Source organism: Aquila chrysaetos, chromosome 9 (genome assembly GCF_900496995.4).
Source record: "Aquila chrysaetos chrysaetos chromosome 9, bAquChr1.4, whole genome shotgun sequence".
NCBI classification, from domain to species: Eukaryota; Metazoa; Chordata; class Aves; order Accipitriformes; family Accipitridae; genus Aquila; species Aquila chrysaetos.
The window spans coordinates 18,258,523-18,276,486 of record NC_044012.1 but is presented as its reverse complement, the minus strand read 5'-3'; the positions used below and the strand labels follow the sequence as shown (position 1 = coordinate 18,276,486).

The window sequence follows — 17,964 nt, the reverse complement described above, 5'->3', positions numbered from 1 at the left end:
ATAAATTGTCTGGCTTTTTTTTTTTTTTTCTTAACAAAATTGGCATTTATTTTCCTTTTAGGGAGATTTTTGAACATAATGTTACCTTTTTCTCTATAAACTAGTCAAAACAATGGGGGAACAGGTGGTGCCTTGCTTACTATAGAAAAACTTATTGTTGACCACATTAGAAGCCTGTGCCATTTTCTCTGTTTCTCTCACATCCTATGAATTGCCTTGGTCGATGTTGTACAACTTCCTATTAAAGAAATTGAGTGAAGTGAATTGTCTCAAAACCTTAGTTAATGTAGCCAGAAATCGGGGGGCAGGAAGGGGAATGGTAACTACGAGAACTGGAGGGAAGGGGGAAAAAAAAAAAAAAAGTGGAGGAAATAGGCTGTGCCAGACAAGAGGTGCTTGTAGATGAGAGTTCTTGCACAAACAATAGCAAGACTTTTTTTTTTTTTTAAACAAACAAACCACAAACTAGAGAGAAGGGAAAAACGAGGACATCTACAGTAGATGACACTGAAACTCTAAATACTGCTGAAGTCCTTGTTACTGAACTGCTGATCTAAAGAGCACTAAGCCTTAGTGCTCATAATGAAACCATTAAATAAGCTACAGAAAAACTTCTGTGTTCTGTGGCTTTGTCTATTCCTGGTGGTGTTCCAATGCAGATGAAAACAAAATGACACATACATGATGCAGACTCAATGGGAGGATCATCTCGTTCACCAGGAATGGCAGAGATTTTTTCAAACTGGAGTGCTTTAGAAACATGCGAAGTCAGCAGTGTATGTGAGAGACAACACTTAACTGTGCTACGAGAGTAAGCCATTGTAGTACTGTCTGGTGCTGGACTGAAATGGTGAAGTGATAACTTTTGAATATTTGCATGTGTAGAGGATCTTTCTTGACTGTGCTGAGCCAATAGATGGGGGTTTTTTTCCAGTTGGCAAGACAAAACATGGAATGCAGAATCTAGAGTATCTTTCTAGCAGAAAGAAGGTAGGGATTCATGTGCAAAAATTACTTCATAGACAACTGTAGTATTGTCCTGGAGTCTAATATATAATAGAGCTTTGGCAATTTTAACTATTGTCAGTCTTAACTACAAGCAGTTTGCTTCTGAAGTTATAGAAATATAAAGCTGGCTGCAGAATTAGATCTGAATCCTATTTATATATTGAGTGCTGTTTATCTGTTAGAATGCATATTCATTCTGTGTATTTTTAGGGTATAAACCAGAGAGGCCTGAGGACACTCTGAAGATACTGAAAAGTTGCAGTCATTTATTTGGAATACACGTTATGAACCCTTTCTGGAGTATGTCTACAAGTTCTGTGCGCAAGGTATTTAATGAATGGGTGCCATAAGGTGTTAACGTGCCTTGAGGGGTGGTAGCAGTTCTGGAAGAGACCATCAGATGATACACAAATACAGTGGAGTGTGTGTTTTATTCCGAGGATTGTGATCCTCTTCAATAAAAGTGTAAGCTAGCTTTGAGCTGTATTAACTGGAATTTGCCTGTGGATGGAGTCTACTCCAGAATTTGTTGACTTTTCTTATCTGAAGCATCTTTAAGTAGGAAAGATGAAACAAACTTGTTCAAACGGTTGAAACACTTGTTTCTTAGGACATTTGTTTACTGTCTTAGGTAGAGCTTAGCCAGGTATTGCATGTGCAGTGAGCATTGACAAAACTCTGCCTCCATAATACTATTGCTACTTCAGATTGTAGCAATGATAAAAGCATGATAGTTCTAGGGTTAATCACTTCTCAAATGAGTTATATAATTTTGTTAGGGCAAATTATATAACTTTGTTGGTAATGCTTATGACATAGGTATTGTTACTAGTCCAAGTCTCAAGCACTTCAAAACACTATAGCCTAAATCATGCCTGTAGTCACCACAACTAGCCTAATCACAAGTCTATAGCCTGCAGGTTTATCTTGGCAATCTATAGAATGATTTTGAGGTCTGTACATATAAAGTGTTCGCTAGCAGTGTAGCAGTGACCAGTTAAGTAGAAAAGGTATTTTTTTTTTTTTTCTTTTTTAATAAAAGACAGCATAGGCATAAAAAGGTTGCTATAGCAAAACTATTTAAATTTGATATTACTGTCAAATGGTGATTGTCTCTCAGTGGGAGTGGGCTATGTGATCAGTTCCAAGTGGGATGTTGGTGTCTTAAGCACAGGCAGGAAGTCAAATACATGAAATTTTCTGTAAAAAGTTCTTATTTCATCCCAGCTTTACTACACTACTTTTAAAGACTCTTTGAAGTCTAGAATGCGAGGATGCTTGTCAGTAGAAATGATTTATTTTGATGCACTGTGTGCTAGAAATAGATTGACTTCTAAGCTGATGTTATATACTATCTGGTTCCAGTTTCTAAATAAATGTAAGCCTCCTTAAGCATTTGTCCTAATCTGCAGATTTCCTGTCCAGCATTGATTACTCTTGTACTTGTAGGCTAGGTTTGACTGAATAAAAGTCTATTTAAAAACAAACCCCAAAGAGATACCACCCCCACCTCACCACCCCCAAGCAATAGAACACCAAAACCCAAGATATGTTTCATTGGCCAAACTTGTAATTAACAAGATTGGGTTTAAACCTGTGTTAAAATATGTTAATGTGTTAAATGTTTATGAAATACAGCCTGTAATCTCGGGGTTCTCTTTCAATCTAACAGAGACCCGATGCTGAAGAGAAAACTTTGAGTGGAGAGCTGCGAACCAGTCCTCTACGAGCCTCTACAAAGAAACAGTTGCCTTCTATTCCAAAGAATGCTGTGCCAATAACCAAGCCTGCTTCACCTGCCATGTCATCCCAGTCGACAAATGGAACACATGCTTCTTATGGGCCTTTTTATTTGGAGTATTCCCTCCTTGCAGAGTTGTAGGTTTTCACTTTTTGTGTCTTTTTTACGTCACTGGGCTTACGCTTCAGTGGTAAAAAACCATGCAGGGATCTAGTTCTTACATGGTGTCTCTGCCATAGTCCTTGAAGAAGGCAGTAAAACTTAAGTTCCACAAAATTCTTTTTCTGGAGCAGCAGTCTCAATCTCTTGAGGTAGAAGGGGAGAGGAAAATGAGATGAGATTTAAAGGGATGTGTTTAGATGTGATTCTCTGAATTATTATATTTCTCAGTCTTGAAGTAAACACATTTTGGGTTTAGGCATCCTGACCAGTTATCCTAACAGCTTTTTGGTCAGAAATACTGAATTTTTGAAACAAGTATTAAAATAGAAGCAAGCAGTTGTTTAGTGGGAAGATGGTTATGAATATATGGCACTGTCTAATGGAGTTAGGATGTGGGAGCTTCCTTCAGTTCTTACATGGAACACTTGAACGCTGTCTGATATGGCTTATTAAAAGGATATTAGGAAGACTATCTTCTTTCCTGTCTTTCAGCGATATTTAATGTGAAACTTTTGAGGGAGGAGTTAGCGCAATTTCAATAACTTTCTTCAGATCAGTTGCATTTGATCCAATCTAGTGATTTGTCAACTGCTGTGTGAGCATACAAATCTCTATTTGTCTGCAAAACTTTCTAGTTACATAAACTGTTCTGTGCTACAAAGCTGAAGGGACTTCCTCTGTAATAGACATACTGGATTCTCAAGTATGTAGTGCCTTTTGGAATGAAATCCCTGGGGTCCTTATGCAATGCTAAGTCTCAGTTCTTGCATTTAACCATTAAATTGAAAGTGAGAACTCTCAAAACAGTAATTTTTTTTTTTCAGGGAACTGACCCTGACTACTTAATTCAAGAAAGATGTTTTTCTTCTGCAGCGTGCAAAAATATATTGGTATCATAATGTAAACTCCTCTAGTTTAACAAATTTATTATTAGGGAAATAATAATGAATATTATGAAAATCGTAAGCAGAGGACTGTGTTAATATTCTGCTTTAAGATTATGGTTTATTTGTACAAGCATGCAGAGTTCAGTTTAATGGACCTATATGCCAAGTAACTGGAAAACCTATGAAGTGAATAATTTGGTTTATCATTTATAGTGTTCAGTAGAATCTGCATACCATACAACTATAGCTGGTTAAACTTACTAGCAACTACTTGTGCTCCTTGTTGAAAACTAGTAAAAATAGCACATTTTGCCCCCGTAGTAATGTTGATTATCAAATGGACTTCCCTAAAAAGCAAAAGGAGATGTAGAAACTCTTTTCATAATGCACTGGTCATTGGTGACTGAAGATCGTGACTGGATTATTATCTCAAGAAGTGAAATAGCAAATAAGTGCAAGTTTGGGAAAATTACTTGGTCCATCCCGTTAATGAGATGCCTGGAATCACTCGATCCAGATCTCTAATATAGCCTGCTTCTTGACTGTCCTTTTTATTTTCTGTTACTTTTTGTCAGTTGCCAGTGTAATTTCTGTTTGACCTGCAGCATAGTCTCATCTAAAACTGAAAAACTACTTGTGACCAAACTTTAACTTCAATTTTAAACATTTCAGAATTTACTACAATTGACTGCAAATCTGCATTCAAAATTACTTAATTGCATTTCTTTTTTTCTTCTTTACTTTGAAACTGGGGATTCAGTAGAAAAGTGGAAATTTCAGTAATGACATGCATTAAATGCATCTACTGGGGGAAGAATTTATTTCCGCTTCTCTACTTACAGTTTTATCAGGAGGAATAATGTTTCCTGTTAGTAACTCTTCAAGTGGAGGGGTAGGAAAAACAAGAGTGAAAAAATACGGTTTCACTAGTTTTCTGCCACCTCCTTCTGTGAGCAATCTGACCTTGGGAATTGCGTGTAAGTTTGTGGAAGAAGTCCCCTGTTAAGCTGTTGGTAGTATATTCTGGGTTTACTGTTGTCAGCTTGCTGTAGATATAGTGTAGTTGTAGAGCTATCCTAAATGCTGATTCTCATTGCAGTACCTTGGTTGTAAAGCAGAAACTGCCAGGTGTCTACGTGCAGCCATCTTACCGATCAGCATTAAGTAAGTTTAAACCTAACTTTTAAAGTATTTTACGTATATATATTTTTAAATTCTTTCACTCAAGCAAACTTTTTCACTTGCAGTGTGGTTTGGTGTAATATTCATAAGACATGGGCTCTACCAGGATGGTGTGTTTAAATTTACTGTCTATATTCCTGATAATTACCCAGATGGAGACTGCCCGGTAAGTGGTTGTGTGTATCTTGGGTTTTTCTTGTTTTCTGGTGTTTTAAGTATGACTTTTTATTAAAGCTAATATACCAGATAGCTTCTCATTTCCTTGAACTAGTTTTGTTCAGTTGGCTGGGCTCATTTGCATGTCTTGTACATATTTCCTAACATCTGTGGAGGAATTAAGTTACTCTGATTACTAAGGCTGGTGTACAGTGAACTTCCTGAGGTTAGATGCATTAGAGTATGAAGTAATCAAGCAGTTCTTTACCTCAACTCTTGATCTGCTACTTCCTTGGCAAGGAAGTTAACACTGAAACACTTAAAGAAGTATGCAAATTCTGAGTAGCGATATAATGGAACATAAATTCCAGGCACCTGTGCTGTGCTTGCTTGTAGTACTGCAGGATTTCTTGCCTGTCTCCTAAATTACATTGAAACAAAGAACTACAAGAAGTTGAGGAGAATGTTGGTGAAAAAAAGGCAGTAGAAGATAGATAGTACAGTGTTACCTTCCATCTCTGCTTTCTCTTTTTCTCTTTAGGGAAAAGTATCCAAGTTATTACATTTTATTACAAGTTATTACATTTTATTACAATTAAAATATAAAAATAAAATTTTAAAAAAATCTTGTGGCAGTCTGACTCTCCAGAGCAGAGCAGCTGGTCGTCTTGGCCAAATTTCTGTAAGAGGAAGATTGGGGGACAGGTGTATGTAACTGCTGTAGCTGAGAACAAGTTGCTATGTCAGGAAGCTGTCTGCCTGGTGTCAAGTTTTGTGTAAAGCCATCATCTTTAAAAGGACAGAGCTAGTAGGAAACAGTTTCTTTCAAAGATTAGACTTCAGTATCTCTCATACAGCCATCATTCTATTGCTAGCATAGGGCTTTAAAACCTTCCTGTTGAAACTAAGTTTTCTTTTGGAAGAATGCACGAATACCAGAGGAAGCTAGCTGAACAGAACTGAAGACACCGTGGTGTCACTGCATAGTTTACTTAAATATGTAGGATAAAAAAAAGTATTGATTGTAGCTCAAGTATGTAAAAAGCTTTCAGTCACAAATAGCTGAACCAGAAAAACTCCTTTAATCTGATCTTATCTGATATTACCTGTGTTGGCACTAGCGCCTGTGTGGTTAGCTGGATTAGTTTCCTGATCTGGTGATAAGCATGTGAGAGAGGACAGGACCCTGCATGTAACATGGGTGTGTTGGGTTACAGTTTCACAGTTGGTATAAATCACTTCAGGTTGCTTTCTTTTAATACAGTAACAATTAATTAGTATTTGGAAGCAACATCTTGAGTGACCTTCACCCAGTGGTTTTAGCATTAGGATTGAAGTTGTCATAATGAATTTCTTTTTTCTAATGCAGCGCTTGGTTTTTGATCTGCCTGTCTTCCATCCACTAGTAGATCCTTTATCTGGTGAACTGGATGTGAAAAGAGCATTTGCAAAATGGAGGTTAGTGGTAACATATTGATGTATAATTTGTAAGAACTTTGTTCCTTTCTTTATTGTGTTTTGTTCTTTTTAGGCGAAATCATAATCACATATGGCAAGTATTAATGTATGCTCGCAGAGTCTTCTACAAGATTGATACAACTACTCCTCTGAATCCTGAGGCTGCAGTGCTGTAAGTATCTTCCATGCATATAGACATGGTCTCTTAAGACGTTTTTGCATAGACTTGCAGAAACGAGGTTTGTAAAATTGTTTATCGGTTCATGGTCTCTACCTCCAGAGTTGATTGCACTAGGAACTAATGCTGAGGCTTTGCGAAGTCTGTCCGTGCTTCTAAAGCAAACCTGTGCCTCCTCCTTCCAATTACTTAACATTACTTACTTCTCTCTTGCAGGTATGAAAAAGATATTCAGCTGTTCAAAAGCAAAGTGGTGGACAGTGTCAAACTATGCAGCAGTCATTTATTTGATCAGCCCAAAATAGAGGATCCCTATGCAATCATGTAAGTACCATGAGCAAATTCACCACATCCTAATGTTTCAAGTACAAGTTTTGGTATAGTTGTTGATTTGAAGCCTTTCTCTACCAAGCTGACTGACTTTATTTTTTTTTTTTTTTTTCTTACATTTATAGCATTACTTTGAATATTCCTACCCTCATTTCCTTCTGTTTGGTATTGAGTGAATCTTAAATATAATCAGACACTTGTGTTTACTGTTTGTTTACTAAGCAACCAAGACTTAAAAAAACCTCAACAAACCCTCAAACAAACAAACCCCAAAACAAACAAACAAAAGCTCCAAAACACTTCATGTCCCTCAAGTAGAGATACACAGGGAGTAAATACTGCTTTTGGACTTTCCTGAACATAGTTTGCATGACTATAGCTTTGGTCATACTTTTAAAATGGTTTTAAGCTTGACTGCGTAGGGAATGGAGCAGTCAGCACCATAGGGAATATGAGTAGTGTTTCATGTAGCACCTGCTGAATTGCCAGTTCTCATTGAAAACAAAAACCTAAATACTTCTTGTTGTAAAGATCCATGACAATGTGAATTCAGTTCTTAACTGTATGTTTTAACTACAAGTCTGAGTTTTCAATGTTTACTTGAAATTCAACAAACTAAACCGAGGAAAATTGCTGCTTTCTGCTCTAAGCTGTAGTTTGCAAAAATGCGAAGTAAGAGGTAACTATACTTTCTCCATAGTTTTTCTCCATGGAATCCAGCTATACATGATGAAGCTAGAGAGAAGATGTTGACTCAGAAGGTATGTGCAAAGTCCAGATTCTCACTGTAGTGTGGGTTTATTGCCTGATAAGGGAAGAAAGGTTCTCTGTCTCTGTGATGAATGTGTACTAGACAGACCTTATTCCACCCCTCTTTTGGATCAGCAGGCGTGCTGAAACTGATTTGGTCTCCTAACTAAGCAGTTATGTCACAGTTCTAACTTCAGTGTGTTAAGCAATTAATCATTTAGCCAGCTAGAAAGCTTTGTTAGTACAACTGTTGGCACACTTGGCGGATTTTTTTGTTTAGGGCTGGAAGGGAAGGAAGGAGGGGAAAGAAGAGATTTGCTGACTGCCTATTAGCTTGTCCTGCACTTGTCATGGCCATTACCACTTCTGCATAACCTGACAGTCCCCAACTTCTTTGTTCTCTTCTGTTGAGAGATCTTTCATTATTGAATCAAAGCTTCAGGGGTTTCTTCTCATTCCAGACTTTTTGAAGCAGCACAGGCAGAGTACCTTGCTCACATCTCTTAACACTACTGAGTTCTAATAAGACAATATCAGCTAATTGAAGGGTGCATAGAGTTACTTCTGTCACAAAGCACTCTTACTGATATAGCAAGAATGTTTTGGTTCATACAGCTTTCACCTGAGCAACACATTTTGTTTTGGGGAACAGGGGGGGGGTTGTTTTTTTGTTTTGGTTGGGTTTTTTGTTTTTGTTGTTTTTTTTTAATTTATTTATTATTTCTTTGCACTTGAAAAGAGCTGGCACACAGCAATTCTGAGTCTGCACTGAGTGGCATGACAAGTAAATCTGCTTGCAGTGCCTAGGGATTCTGAAATGGTGGCTGGTATTTTTGCTGGACTGTCAAGGAAAAACGCTCTGCATGTTTTAGTTACTGACTTGGCCTCCTTGCACTAGAGCTGTGGTGGTGTTTACTGCTTTTTTTGTACTAAAAAAAAAAAATTAATTTTTTTTTTTGTCAGTCCAAACTTCAGTCTTCCTTGCTGCAAGCTTTAACTCATGTTCTTCCTGTCTTCTGCCATGAATGAGATTTTTACAGTGATCTTAATACAATATGCTGCCTGTAAGCTCAGTGTAGCAATGTTCCCAACAGCCAGAGTCACAGCAGGGCTTGAGGTGAGGTGGCTTTTCTCCAGCCTTAGAACACCCAGGAAAATATTTTGATCAGATTCTGACTTCTTGATGTTCTTATAAAAACTTGAGAAATACTTTTGACTCTTCCCCTGCCCTTCATTCTCTACTTCCTTCTTTCTTACCCTTTAAATCAAAGACCTAAGAAAGAACAGGTTGAGGTGCTTGGAATGGAAAGGATATGATGCTGTCTCAGAGACTTATAGCAAACAATGCTTTTTCTTTCATCTTTTAGGATGCATGTTAATTTCTTTTTAAGTGAAAATCGACATCTTCAGTAACTATTGCATGTGTGGTACTTTAGTTGCTTGAGTACTTTGTTGATAGCAGGTATGGCCCAACTTCTGTGCCTTAGGAGATTTGTTCCAAAATATCAGTGTAGCTGAGAACATTCTCTTCCTTCCCAGTAAAAGGAAGTTCCTTAATCCTGTATCCTGTCTTTCCCTTTTTCTGCAACCCTGGGTCCTTGTTTATTACCCGTGTAATTCCTGTGCCTTGGGAAACAACCTGGCTATTCTAGAACTGTAGCCCAGGAAAGGCTGTGATGTCCCAGTTCCCTGCTGAGCACATGGCTTTTGCTAGATGATGTCCTGTGTGTGGCATGCGATAGGCAGGTGCCAGCTACTCTGCCAGACTCAAGCTTAACTGATCCCTCCTTTGCTGTTGTCTGATGCGTTACGGCAATTCTGTCACATAGTGTCACCTTTTACACAAAACACGGGGAGGGACAGAAGAAGTGCAGGTTCTGTTTTCTTGCTGACTTAATTTACTTTGTCAGGCAAAAGGCTTCCTGTAGTGTGACAAAGTCTACTCATGTAATTATCGCTTTCTGGAACTCGATGCGTCATTCCAAGTTTGATGTAGTTGGCATACAGATGATCTGATGAGCCTATAGCAGTGTGGAGGCAGGGCTAGTTCCTGGTATGCAAAAAAACCCCTTCAAGCTATTCTGTTTCTTTGACCTGCTTAGAGTAGGTATCTAATTTACTAATCATCTTAAACTACTTTAAATCTACAGATGCTTGAAGTTGCATCTTTCTCCTTCAACTCAAAGCTTTTATTTTTATTTTTTTTTGTCTTCTATATTGCAATAGTCAGTCTCAAATGTTCATTGCATTGTGTTTGCTAGAAATAGTTATTGTTCAAGCATTTAACGATGATAAATGCTCAGGGAGGGGAAGGACCATCCTTGGAAAGCATTAAGAAGGTCCGTGGTATAGCAAAGGTATCAGTTGCTACTTTGCCGTGTTAATTTGCGTTCAGAAGCCTTCAGTGGGTTGGAGTACTCTTCCACAGTATGCCCAGCATCGCAAGGTAGTAGGCTACCATTACAATGTCAGGTTAATGACAAATGTTTTGATTTGGATTGACACTTCTTTCTGTAGAACCAAGAAATTTGGCAAATAGCAGTGCAGTGGTGCTGGGCCATGGCCTTCAAGCAAAAGGCACTGTTCAAAGGCTGTCTCTTAATCTCTGTAGTATGATAGGGTAGCAGTATATGAACTAAGTCATTAAAACTCTCCTGTAATGTCAGGGTAGTTCTACAGATGCCACACACATTCACAGGAGTTAAACCAATAGCTACGTTCCTCTTTGAGGAGAGGAAATGATGCTAGCTTCTTTTATGCTTGTGGTTGCCAAAGGTAAAACAGATGGGGAGGGACTTAAGAGGGTTTGGGGTATGTAATAATTCTGACTTTCTTCTACCTAGAAGAAGCCAGAAGATCAGCACTGCAAAAGTATGCATGTTTCTGGCCTGTCATGGGTAAAGCCTGGCTCAGTTCAGCCTTTCAGCAAAGAAGAGAAGATGATGCCTACTTAGCCCTTCTGGACGATGGTGCACAAAACACTTTCTGTGGGTGGAGGGAATGTAATGGAGGGAGAAACAGCAAAGCAGCAGTTTCCTTCTTGACTATGGATTAGTAAAAACTGAATGGTAGCAGTGACTCCAGTAAACCTGTTCAGTGGATTACTGACTCTTAATGTTTTACATATGCATTAGGTTTTAAAGGCTTGCCTGGAGTTTGGAAGTCTCTCTTGAACACTGCAGTATTTTACCTGAAGACTGTCTAGGGTGGGTAATTCCTCAGGGCTCTGAAATGCCTGGAGGTTTTGGGTTGGTTTTTAAGCTTTTATTTTTTTCCCTCCAGGAATAGCAATTTTTTAAAAAATCTTAAATTACTGGCAGAAATATTAGCATTGGAAATACGATGCCAGAGATAAGCTGTGTTCATGTAAACTAATATAGCAGAGTTAAACACTATATTTAATGGTTTTAAATACTTTTGGTTTCTATTGTAAATATATTAGGATTTGAAATTGTAAATAGATGGTTCATTGACTCCATTTAGCACTTTCCAGAGGTAAAGCTGGGGATGATGTATGATGTATTATTGATTTGTAAATGGATATCGTCACTAAAGCGCACATTAGTCTGACAGGGTGAAAGCAGAGTGTCAGGCTTATTAGACTTTTATTATATAAACACTAAAATCAAAGCTTTTAATGGTGGTCTCTTGATCTAATAAAATCTTAGAGGATTTTAGATTCCCTAGGTGTCTAGGGGATTACTTAGGATAGCTTGACTAATGTGTGTTAATAGTGACATCTTAAAATAAAAAGAAACCATGATCTAGCTTTTGTCCCTCTGTCTGTCTATACTGTAGACATTTAGCAAAGACTGGAAGCATCTGACTACATATGTACTTGCCTGCATGCGTATTCAGGATGTTAACGGGATAAAAGGATATTACGTACTGAAGAGACTGGTTAAATACAGTTTTGTTCCACATACAGGAAAACCTTTCTAAAGCATGTGTGAGCTCAGGACAGAATCTTTTACTTTTCACAGGGGTCTAGCAGAATGCCTTATTCTTGCCTAACAGGATTTTCCTATCAAAACCTGTAATGTTAACCCTTTACAGCTGGGCTGCTTTTTCTTTGGCTCCTCATACCTGTACTGATGGCATTAATGCAAACCCTACTGTCCAGTAACAAGTAGCAGTGACTTCATATATGAACGTGATGTGGTGTTTGGGGAGGGTGGGGAGTGGTGCCAGTGTGTGCTTTGGTTTTTGTGTGTTTTTTTGTCTTTTGTTTTTATCTGACAAGCTAAATGCACTTGTCATATAACAACCTTTCCCTGTTTCCTTTGAGAACAACTTCTTAGCTCTTAAGGAAGTAGACAAGGACTTCACAAGTAATATGCTGTCATATACCAAATGATTAATTTAATGTACGGTTAAGGATGACTCCAGTCTTTTCTGTGCAGCACTTAACATTGTTTAAATTGGGTACTTACTCTGTTTTAGCTAATGTTGAAATCTTACAGCATGATGTTGCTTTAGACCTTTTAAAGCTTCTGCCTTTGAGATGCAGGGTTTCCTGGGGCTGCCTGGAGTGTCTGTAGTACTGCTGGAATTCCTCTTTAGACAGAAGAATGCAGAGGGTATGCAGAGAGCAAGGATCCTCTTTAAGGTGGAGGAGGAAGTGCATCCAAAGGTGCATTTCTTGGGGCTACTCTTTATTCTTTAACTGCCCTCATCTTATAAAGTGCCTGTTACAGGACCTATATTCTTGACTAAATGCTAAAATGTGCTTTCTAAACCTTAGTATATCCATTTATAGTCAGTGTAATAAGAGAAATACAATTGTGAGTGGCTCCTTCCTGAACAAATTTGAGGTTAAAGTAAGAGGAATTCTAAGCATAAGTTACCAAGCAGGTGCTTCTGAACAGGGTATTTGCAACTGAGCTATTGCCTTCAGCTCTCTGAAAGCTCTTGGTAACTCTGTATATGTGAGGTATGGGCCTATGTAAACGGAAGGCTCTGGCAGGCCCTGGTCATGTGAATTAGTACAGCAGATTTAAATCCATTAAATATGTTTAAATGCACTGGGGTTTTTTATGGTAAACTGTATTGATAGTGGTGGTTGAGTACAGATCTTCCTAAAGGACATTTTTGCCAAGATTGAGTCAATCACGGGGTGAGATGTCTGTGACTTGGTATGACTTTGTAGGGCAGTTAACTCAAAGTAAACTCAGTTTCTACTATTTTCAACACAAATCTGTTTCTAGCTCAGAGCTCAATCCAACTTTGTAATGAGGCTGAGAAGATGGTGTGTTAAGGCAGTGGTATTTAAAAACGGGTAGGGAAATCTAGAGCAAATCTGCAGTCTTTAGGGGCCCTCTGAAGGTGTCTGCTGATATGTTTTTAAGACAATTGCAAAGTCATTACTAGAATAATTCTGTGTGTATTTCCACTTACATTGGTATTGCCATGTCATCCCCAGAGAAGCTCATCACAAACAATCTAGTGCTTTGATATATCAGTAACTAGAGCGAAGCCAACAGACTCGGTGTAGGATGTTTTGCTGTTTGAGTCTTGAAACAGTGGCTACTGTTAGGAGAAGCACTATATCTGTTTCTGCAGCGACACTAGAAACCAGCATCAACAAGATGACATCAAATTAAATGTTGCTTTCTTGCTGGTAGTGATGGCTTGTTGGAGCAAAACATTCAACTCCAAACCTTGAAATAAACCTATGCAAATAATGGGATTTGAGATTTTTGTGGTGGTTTCTCTTTTCTCCTATTCTTACCCCTTTGGAAGGAAGGAGTGTGGGAAGGCTTAGGACTTGCAAGAACTTTGCTCTTACATTTTTTTGAAGAAACATGTTAAATAAACTGTTAAGTCCTGTCTTCAGATCAAAAACTTTGAGGAGAGTGCAAAATTCTGAATTGGCACTTTGATTTGTGTACTCTTTCCTGTAGTAGGAACATTCTACCTCTGTATTTAAAGATGTTTTTTCTAATTGTTTTTGCATTCTTTATCTTGCGTGCTAAAGTCAGTTATTTTGTGAGAACAGGACTTGGATGGCAGATAGCTGTAACCCTTTTATAATTTTGTAGATCTATCAGTATAGAAAAGAAGGAAAAACCTGTGGATCTTGGAAGAAAGCAAGCGATTCCTTCTGCTGTTCCTGTTGTCAGTTGTGTGATGACATGTGCAGAAAGACTTTCTGTCCTTCCCTCTCTTCTGTACCCACCATGGGAAAGCAAAAGGAAGCGCAAACCTTCTGGAGCAGTTGCTTAGTGCCACAGCTGTTTCTTGAAAAGCTAGTGAGTAACAGTGTTGGAGAGAGTGAGAGTGTGTGTGCGTGTACATGCGCGCATGTGGTTTTCCTCCTGTGCGAGCAAAGGAACGAATAACTGGGCACATAACACTTCTTTGCTCCAGTGCCGATTCAGTGGTCTTTAGGAAACTACTGTCAGTGTAACATAGGGGGTCGAAACCTAATTTTTCAGTCTTTCAAAGCAAAGAAGGTCATTCCTACTGTGTATTGCCAACCACAGAAGCTGTCTGGCCCACCTCCGTCAGTGAGAGGGAAATCCTGTGGGCCGGGGGGCTGCGAGGGCCCACTCTGGGGTGCAGTGTGTTGCCTGAGATGGCATGGTAAGTGTGTGCTGGCACCACCTGTGGCATCTCCTGGGCCAGTGTGGCTGTGTGCAGCTCCGTGAGCCCCACACAGCTCTCCAGAGAGCTCCTGGCTTCATCTCCCGGTATGGATGTGGTCGTTTCTCCCTGGGATCTTTGCTGAAGAGGTTGAAGACCACGTCCAGCCCCCATGGAAAAGGGTGAGTGATCTTGCTGCTGATCCCGTCCTTTGAGAGGGAGGGAGGGAGGTGGTAGTGGGGGAGTTGGTGTCTTGCTCAGCCTATCTCCTCCTGTACCAGAAAGAAAGCTCGTAGCTAGTGCAGGACAGGGCTGTAACAGTGGCTGTAGTGTGGGACTTCAATTGTTTTCTGCCTCGACTACTTCTGAAATACTCGGTAGAAGCAAGGGCTGCTGAATGCCATCTTGTAGAAGCCAAGGCCTCGAGTGCTTGTGCACAAAGGCCGGGCTTGAAGGGAACTGTCCGAAGACGCTTTTGTTCTCAAGAGTGTGCTTAGGTTCTTGGGCATGTTTTGCTTTTTTTCATGCTTGCAGCTTTGCAGACCTGAAGGCAGTGCGTGTGGGGAATGGCCTTTCTCTGCATAGCTTGGGCAGGAGTTCAGTTGTTTTCTCACTCTGGTTTAGACCCCTCCAATGCTTTTCGATATCTTTCTTAATATCTCTTATTTAATGCTGTGCCCTTGTAATTTGTGTTGTTAGGAAGGGTATGTGCAGGAAGTAGCTCACATCCAGCTTGCACCTTCCCCAGCACTTTTATGCCCATGGAAAGGGGGTAGGCGTGTGGCACAACACATGGAGGAACGTTTGCAGCAGCCACAGCCAATGTCTCGTGCTTAAATCAAACTATTTCTGGGAGTGTGGGGTGGCTGACAACTGCTTGATAGCTAGCTTAATACTTGGAAGATGTTTCTTTTGTTGCTCTCTTACCTTTTTCTTGATTCTTATGCAGCTGATTTGCTACTTAAAAAAAAAAAATCCTTTGTAGTGTTTCTGGCTGTTATTTGCATTCTAGGAAACAGATTTCTGATAATCCTAAATATGCATTTGTTCAATTTCACTCCATCCTCTGTGTCATGTGTTAACAACCTTTGTTAGAAGGTTGTTAACCTTTCTAACAAATATATAGTTTTAGTCCAGCATGACCCTGCTGTTGAGCAGCCCTTTTCTGCGAGGGAAGTCTCTAGAATGGGGTACAGCATAGCTGAAGTGAGCTTTAACACAGTGTTGGACTTGTAAAAACTTGTGAGAAAAGCAGCCAGCTTCCTTCTAACCCAGTACAAAGGAAAAAGAGATGGCTCCGTGTCACTTACCTCGGTCAGCTTTCTCTTCTGTGTGGCATTAATGCCCCTGTTAGCCTGTGTATTTCGGGCATCTGGTAGGTTATGAGGAATTGCAAGTGCCTTGGAATTGTCAAATGCCTGTTTGAGTTTACGATAGAAAACAGAAAGGGAGGAACTGATCTGAAAGCTGAGCTTGTATTGCCTGGAAAGTGGTGCCATGTTTTTTTCAAGGAAGGCATGCGGGAAAAGTTTTTGAGGGCTAGTGTGCTGGCCTAGTGTGTAGCTACTAAAATACTGTGAACATTAATTCTGTTGCCTCTGTTATTTCTCTTACACTTTTCTTGGGACGGCTGAAATTTAAATCTGAAGCAGCATTTAAATTTCGCATTAGAAAAGTTTAGTTAAAGGACTCTTAGTGCGACGCAGAAAATGGGCCTGGCTTTGTGACGGAGCATGCTGTACCAGCTGGGCGGGGAGGCAGAACTAGAGTGTTTAAACTGGAATGTGATAGTGCCTCTTTTTTTTTTTAAGATTACTCAGAAGCCTTTGTAATAAATCACTGACTTGCAAGTTTCCTAAGCCACTTACGTGAAGGACTTGCGTAGAAGTTTAATCCCTTCTAATTTTGGGATGCTCTTTCATCTCAGCTGCAGCAGGGTAGATGCAGGACTTAATTCCTACTGCTGTACAAAGCCGAAAAGGGACCGTGTCCCCACACCTACTGATGGTGCGGGGTGGGGGCAGAGTTCAATAGGGAGCAAATCCTGGGGAGTGTTACCTAATGTCAGTTCAGAGGTGTGGCGGCGGCTGCTGCTGTTGTTTTATTTGTCTGATTGCCGCTGGGGTTTAGAAAACACCACAGTTAGTAAAAACAATGACAAGGAAGAATGACAGAATGAAGTAAAAATGATGCTTATTTGAGTAAATTTTCTTTACCTTTGAATGGTTAGGGACCTCTGTAGGTGTGGTGAGTAGGTTGGATTGCTCTAAGCTAAATCCATGCGAATAACAGTTTCCTGAAAAGAAAATACTTTTTTTTTTTATTTAAAGAATGTGGATTTTTGTTTTATTTAGAATGGATAATCTGAAACTTTTTCTTTATTAGATTGAGAAAGGGGAGAAAAGACTAACTATATCGTTCTGTAATTGGATTTGTGTGTTAAAAGCAGCTGTTCCAGGAACAAGGTAGGTGAATGAGTACTGAAACAATACCATTGAAATCAAATCCTTTTCTCCTGATTATAGTCATCTTTCCTAGTACAAGTATATCATTTAATGAAAAAGTAAATTTAAGTTGACTATCATCTTTGCAATTCTCAACTCTGTAAAAATATTTCTGAAAGAAAAATAGAAGTTATGCCAGCAGTCTTAAACAGTTAAGTTTGTAGTTGGACTAGATGATTGTTGTAGGTCCTTTCCAAGCCAACTATTCTGTTCTAAGTCTTGAAATAAATATTTTGAAGCTACTTGAGAATTTTTTTTTTTAAATAGTTTTTACATACTAGATTTTTTTTTTCTTTGGAACACCTCTGTTGAAGTAGCTTTTCTAGCACTTGTTTCAAAACATAAACTACACATTGTACCTCTTATTATTTACAACTGAGGGTTCCTAAACAATTTGGTTTCAGAAAGGGATGGGAACAACAGAAGCTGATGAAGCTTAGTGCCAGGGCCACTAGGTAAAAATGCAGGGGAAAAACGGTACATACTTAGCTGTAAAAATGCAGTAGTTGGCTGCCAGTGGCCAAAACAGTTCTTAACAACTTAACTAAGAATTCTTAGTTAGTTCCCTAATTGAGTTCAAACACGAGTACATGGGCTAGTATGTATGAAAATAATTCTGCTTTCATTAGATTAAAATGTGCAATCTTGTATTAAAGCTCCTGCAAGGCAGACAGAGTGGCTTGCTTTTGTTCTAGGCTCCTCTTCTCCTGCATAGCCCTGCCAGCCCACCTCCTCTGCGAAGAGGAGCAGCACCATGAGCCCCTGGCTGTGCTTGGAGAGACTCCCCAGCAAAGGCAGTCCTTGGCACTGACCCTCCGCGGGGCCATGTTCTGGCAGAGCAACAGCAGGAAACGCGTTTAGAACAAACACGATGACTAAACTGGGGCAAGAGTAAAGCCTTGTCCTTGTTGTGTGACTAGTAAGTGTGATTTTTTTTCTTTTCTTTTCTTTTTTTTTAAACCATTAATTGCAATGTTTGACTGAAGTTCTTGCAATCTCAAGTATATCACGTGCGTTGTGGAC

At 39.3% G+C, this 17,964-nt stretch overlaps 1 protein-coding gene across 8 annotated transcripts in view; it reads left to right on the top strand.

Annotated features, from left to right (window-relative positions):
- The window catches only part of LOC115345411 (AKT interacting protein), a 29,759-nt gene that overhangs the window by 3,590 nt on the left and 8,205 nt on the right, over nt 1-17,964 (top strand). For 2 of the 8 annotated variants that reach the window (XR_005933131.1, XR_005933128.1), the window contains exons 2-10: nt 1,219-1,334; nt 2,681-2,886; nt 4,898-4,962; nt 5,046-5,146; nt 6,506-6,594; nt 6,668-6,766; nt 6,989-7,096; nt 7,803-7,863; nt 13,903-17,860. Coding sequence is in view for 3 of the 8 variants with exons in the window: in XM_041125728.1 (XP_040981662.1) it covers nt 1,293-1,334; nt 2,681-2,886; nt 4,898-4,962; nt 5,046-5,146; nt 6,506-6,594; nt 6,668-6,766; nt 6,989-7,096; nt 7,803-7,863; nt 10,696-10,806 (882 nt within the window). In the remaining 5 variants the exon portion in view is untranslated. Of the gene's footprint in view, nt 1-387; nt 812-1,218; nt 1,335-2,680; nt 2,887-4,897; nt 4,963-5,045; nt 5,147-6,505; nt 6,595-6,667; nt 6,767-6,988; nt 7,097-7,802; nt 7,864-10,695; nt 11,620-13,902; nt 17,861-17,964 lie in introns of those variants that run through there. The other 6 variants (XM_041125728.1, XM_030024071.2, XR_005933132.1 and 3 more) reach the window with 5 other exon arrangements.